Here is a 6,000-nt window from a genome sequence, read left to right as displayed (position 1 = left end):
CTTGCAGTGCCTTAAGTGCTGCAGTAATATCTATGCATGCAGTTATCTCCAATGGACTCATTTACTCCACCCACCCAGGTATTCACAGGGTCACCACAAACCCCATGTCAAATGGTTACATGATTGGATAGCCGTATCAATCAATATATTCATTCCTATTACAGTTTTTCTATAAGTTAGATCTTGGAATCATCGGTGTACATCTGTATGAAACTCAGACACCGGAGTACATCTGAATGCCATACAGCTGTACACCGATGTGAAAAAGTCTTTATCACGTTTTGGCCAAAGCCACAGAAACCAGCTGACTTATAAGCGGAACTTCATGCAAAACCTAATACAACCACGGACCTATTAAAAACGACGGACTTCCGGCCGGCGCTTGATCGTATAAACAAAAAATCTGACTACATTGACCAGGACGCACTATCTGATGGTAATTATGATGAAAGTCGATGGATGCATTTATGTGAGATGAGATTAATACAACTGAAAAATAAAACAGTATTTTATCAGGAAGCAGGAAGTAAAAGCAGCCAACCAATCAGATTCTTTGAAATGTGTCATGCGCTGTACAGCGTTTGATGGCAGTGTGAAGGTTAACGATAGCTACAACGTGAGTGGATTTAACGTAACTAGAATTGTAATTCATCCAGAATACGTTTTTTTAAAAATTATTATTTCTTTCCAAACGGCTTTAGTGTGTTAGACCAAACAGTGTAGCAACCTCACAGGCTTCAGACTCGGGTAAGAACCATGTTATCACTGATAAGAATATTTGACTACAAGAAGCGTGTCAGTTGAGATTTTCAGTAAATCTGCTCTAATATGACGACACTAAAACACATTTATTCCAGTGAGCTTCCAGTGCTCAGCCTGTGTGGTAAATGGTCTTATACAGTAGACTACGTATGTGCCTGTGAATTGTAATGTCAGAAATATGTTCACTGCCTATAGTCCTACTATAACACAGGCACAAGCTGCCATCTTAATAACAAGCCTCAAAAACAAATGATTGCCTTACAGTAAACTGTTGAACAAAGCATGGGCATTGCCATGTTGGGAGTTAAGGACTTACTGAAACAGATGGAATATAACGTTGTGTAGTTTTGTTCGCTGAACCATTCCTTACAGTTGTGAACATAAAGCTGTAAGGATCATGCATATCACAGTACTCTTAAGTTTCCAATGACTTCTATAGTTCTCTGTTTTTGTCACTAAAAGCAACCATAGCAGTTTCATATATTCATTATAGGTCTTGTGGAAATGTGACAGAATCTGCTGAGTTAAAAATCTGCATACAGCAACTTGAATGATCAGTTTTAATGATGTAGAAAGTTGTGTTAATCAGAATTCCTTAGTGGCATGATCTCTTCACTTCTTGTAAGCGATTACAATTGATTACAGCTGCTGACTCCTCTGAGCCAATTTAAGTAGGGCCCATCTGATACACTGATTCGGCTCAGCCCCAAACACTTCAATGGGAAAATGTTGAAACTGCTGACAAAACACTTGGTCACGATGGTTAAGAGCCAACCAAGAATCACAAGAAAGCAGGTCTGCAATCAGTTAATAGAATTAGACTAGGACACATAATGACAAAGAACTTAGAAACAGTGAATGTCCAAAACCTTGTTAAAATCTCCCTCAGTGACTCTGCCTGAATGACTGACCTCTCTATCTGCTTTTGGAGAACTTGTCAGTCACTAATCAATCAATGCACCCGTTGTACTCAATGTATGTCTTTTACATTAGTTTAATCAGGATTTGATGTCTGATGTCATGCTCTGAAGCCACCTTGGATTAAGATCACCTTGGTTATATCATCATGTCAGATAGGTGATTGGTCAAAACAAGTTATGCATATGAGAGTTCTCATTTTTTCTGAAATTATGAAACCATTAACACCTTCTAGCCATTATCTGTGTCAAAAGTGTTTCTAATACTCACAGAAGACTCCAGACTTGTATTTATCGATGTGATTTGTCCAACTATAAAACACGTGAACAGTGAACACCAATGTTGTTTGTTGATTTTACAGGCATGAGACACAATTGTGAGTGTAAAAATATGCCTTTATATAGCATATATTTAGAACTGGTTTTAGATTTTGACACCAGTGGATGTAAAATTTAGTTGTAACAAATCTCAGATGTGTTTTTTTATCATTAAAATGTTCATATGGCTATCTGTTATACATATGAAATTATGATTGTTCAAAATGCTGGGACAAATTACAGAAATTCCAAAGTTAGAAATTGTCACCTGTTCTTATGTACTTCAAGGTCCTTTATCTTGGAAAAAGCATAGTATGCAGGTACAGTTTTGTACTAATGTAGTTGTTGTACAAAAGGAGTCAGATGAGTGGTATGAATGCATGGAATGACCAGAGTAAGAGGAAAAGAAGTTCAGTGAACCTACTCCTGGCTCTTCTCCCAGCCTACAAAGTAGACACTGGCTGTTGTGGGGTTGCTACTCAGAACCACCTCCTTTGTTGATGTTTTACATCATGCAGGAACGCAGCCCTTCGTGTTTTTTATTTCAGTGAATTAGCCCTGCGTAGGGCTGCACAATGGCTTGGTGGTTAGCACTGCCACCTTGCAGCTAGAAGATCCCCGGTTCACGTCCCGACCTTCCTGGGATCTTACTGCATGGAGTTTGCATGTTCTCTCTGTGCATGCGTGGGTTTTCTCCGGGTACTCTGGCTTCCTCCCACAGTCCAAAAACATGCTGAGGTTAACTGGTGATTCTAAATTGTCTGTAAGTGTGAATGTGAGTGTGGTTGTTTGTCTCTATGTGTAGTCCTGTGATAGACTGGTGACTTTCACCCTAAGTCAGCTGATAGACTTCAGCCTCCAGCAACCCTGATGAGGATTAAGCAGTGTATAGATAGTGGATGGATAGATAGCCTTTCGTGCAAATGTTCCAGAGACAATTCACCCATCACTATTTTGCAGCAGCACTGTTCCTGAATCCTAAACTTAGCTCCGCCCAAGACGATTGTGATTGGTTTAAAAAAATACTAGTGTTTTTTTTTTTGTTTGTTTGTTTTTTTTACATTTTTTTTTAATCATAAATCAGACAGATAATGAGATGCAGCCACTTCTTGAACACTGACACCTCTAGGGAGATGGGTCTGGCTATGCTAGACTTCACACAGACAGACCTGGTGATTGTCACCGGAGCAACCAGTTGTGGATTTTTGATCACATGTGCAACCAAAATGATCAGAGTCTGAAGCTCTGTCATTGTATAAAGGATTCTGTTATGTATGCAAACAGTATTTATTCCATGCTTGTCCCATACATGTCATAATGAACTTGTATTCCTTCTGTCTCATCAGTCATGGCCGGTCTGTCCAACTATGCATTGCGCATGGCCAGACTGAGTTCACAGATCTTTGGGGAGGTTGCACGTCCAACAGACTCCAGATCTATGAGGGTGGTCCAGCTGTTCCAGGAGCCTCCTATAGCCAAGAGGAAGGAGGTTTATGACTGGTATCCACAGCACAAGGTTTACTATGCTATGACCCAGAAGCTGAGGTTCATGGGACTGTTCAGGTACTTTTTAATGTTTTGTTTTTTGTGTGTCTTGCTTGATTGTCCTTTTTAAGCTGCTTGTATGCCCTTTCAAATTGCCCCTTCGGAACAAATAAAGTTATTTAAATTGAATTGAAGTATTGTATAAACCAAAACACATTGTTAACACAGGTTGTCACTTGTGACAAAGGTTCGATCTGTGCCTTGTTAAAATGACATGAAATTGGGTAATTTCCACACAGCCACGCTCCCAACAGCCAAGAACGTTTAACAGGGTTACAGCTATGGAAGTTAATGGCTGCTTATGTTAAAAGTGCAATATGTGAGAGTTTGAATCTAAATACAGCATTAATTAAGCAGCATACAACTAATACTTAGTGTGCAAAAATATTGAAACAATTAAAAAAACAAAATACACTATTTTATTTATGTTATTTGCCTAACTTTTCTAAATTAGTTTCATTTTAGCTCCATGTGAGAGTCTCTATTGCTGTTTTGAGTTTCTTCACTGCTTTTTCTTCTCTGCTATATCTGTTCTGTGCCAGTCTGTGTATGTCTCTCCAATCCATATGTTACTAAACACATGTACCTCTACTATAAATGCTTGCATGGAATATTCAGTATGCTATTTATTTTCACAGCACTATGTCCACTTGTACAAGAGTTGTTGTGTTTTTTTAAAACAATTACTTTATAATAAATATTTGTTTTGATCCATGATAAGCTTCTGCTAGTGAAATTCACCACTGCTGCAGGTATTTCACAATAAAAGCCTACAAGTTCAAGCATCATGCTCTACTGGGAAGGATTTTAATGTGAAACATTTATGCAATTAAAAGTGATGAGCCTGACTGGTGGTAGCTCAGTCAATGTGGTAAATGTTTTGACAGTCTTTTCTTCTTGTTCAGAGACGAGCATGAAGACTTTAAGGAGGAGATGCGCCGCCTGAGGAAATTAAGAGGAAAAGGGACACCAAAGAAAGGAGAGGGGAAGAGAGCGGGAAAGAAGAAATGAACTGTAATATTACTACTCTGTTATCATTACACAGGACTTCAGTTTGGAGGCAGACAGAATAAGACTATGTCCACTGTCACCATGGGGAGATTTCAATCCTGAATGTATTCCATTGGTCAGATCAGGGCTGTTTTCCTCTGCTGGCTAGAAGAATTCCTTTAGGCAACATCACACATAAATGCTCACATCTGTGTCTTCTGTACTGAACTGAATTTGCTCCTTTTTTATTTAACATTGTATTACATGTAGGTCACAAAGAGCTACTCAAATGCTAACATATGACTTTCTGTTAGGTACCACTGAAACAAGCAGCTCATTATCATCATTCAGGAGTAGATAGAACAGTAAGAAGCCTATGCTCATGTATTTTTAGGATTCACAGAGTTAAAACAAATGCTGTTATGTTGCAGCTACATTGTTGCTAAAATCAACTAACCAATAAATGTTAGCTGGTGTTAGCTTGACTGTTGCTGGAAATTATGTCCAGAACAAGACAAAAGTTTGTGTTTTCCAAATATAATAAATGTGAGGAATGTGTAATGTTGTGAAGCTTCCTCTGTATGCTGTTCAAAGTAATGAGAAGCCACAATAAAACCACGACACTTCACATGTTGGCAGAATTCTTTATTCAACATGATATCCTATGCGTTTTTGTTTGTTTTTTAAATAGCCATGCATTGATGAATGGGACATTGTATGTACAGTGTGTCAACTCTTAACATTGGAACACTGTATCTCCCATGCTTAAGATTTTGGAATTATCTTCTGACCTGCCAAATAGTGGGCCAATTTCACAATTCCAAATGTATCTTCAAGTCTGGATGATAAACAGCCTGTCAACCTCACTTCCCCAGAAGTCCCAAAAGTCCCAATACGTGTTGGTAAGATCTGGTAATTACACATTCTCCAAGTTTGTCAGAGAAACTTCAGCACTAAAGCCCAAACTATTAACTAAGACAGGTCCCTCAATAGCACTTTATGTGAGGGGCTTGTCCTCTGTCCTCTTGACAGTATCTGTTAGAAGGGGCTGGATGACATAGTGAATGAACAAACTTTTGCTCAATGACTGGAACTAAATAAATAAATGGTCTCAAAGTGTCCATAAAATTTGTTGATTTAAAACTTTCCATGGACTTTTCCAGTATAACGTAAATATTAGTGATGCCCTGTGCATGTGTGAATATGAATATTAGTGATGTATATTACTAATATTTACACACTATTATATATATATTAGTGATATATTGTAAATATGAGTGATGACCAGTTGGACCTGGTGGGTCGGACTCGAACCCATGACCACTTGGGGACTATAGTCCCGGTTTATATCAGTACACACACAAAAAACTTCCAGTGATGCAGGTTGAGGCTCATACATGCCGTCATTCGTTGCAATCCTAAAAACATTCCCCAGACCAACATCTTCCACCGTACTAATCAGAATGCA

At 38.5% G+C, this 6,000-nt stretch overlaps 1 protein-coding gene across 3 annotated transcripts; it reads left to right on the top strand.

Annotated features, from left to right (window-relative positions):
• The first annotated feature begins 343 nt into the window (after positions 1-343).
• Positions 344-5,160, top strand: mrps33 (mitochondrial ribosomal protein S33). Of its 3 annotated transcripts, none has more exons than XM_023277715.3 (3): positions 344-436; positions 3,344-3,560; positions 4,448-5,160. In XM_023277715.3, the coding sequence occupies exons 2-3, from the start codon at positions 3,346-3,348 to the stop codon at positions 4,551-4,553; spliced, it is 321 nt and encodes a 106-aa protein (XP_023133483.1). In that variant the 5' UTR covers positions 344-436; positions 3,344-3,345; the 3' UTR covers positions 4,554-5,160. The 3 variants fall into 3 exon arrangements, with proteins under 3 accessions (XP_023133483.1, XP_023133484.1, XP_023133482.1); XM_023277716.3 differs by lacking the exon at positions 344-436 and adding an exon at positions 471-616; XM_023277714.3 differs by lacking the exon at positions 344-436 and adding an exon at positions 573-747.
• The last annotated feature ends 840 nt before the right edge of the window (positions 5,161-6,000 follow it).

This window comes from Amphiprion ocellaris, chromosome 21, assembly GCF_022539595.1.
Source record: "Amphiprion ocellaris isolate individual 3 ecotype Okinawa chromosome 21, ASM2253959v1, whole genome shotgun sequence".
NCBI classification, from domain to species: domain Eukaryota; kingdom Metazoa; phylum Chordata; class Actinopteri; family Pomacentridae; genus Amphiprion; species Amphiprion ocellaris.
The sequence above is the reverse complement of the archived record's forward strand: the minus strand, read 5'-3'. Positions and strand labels throughout refer to the sequence as shown.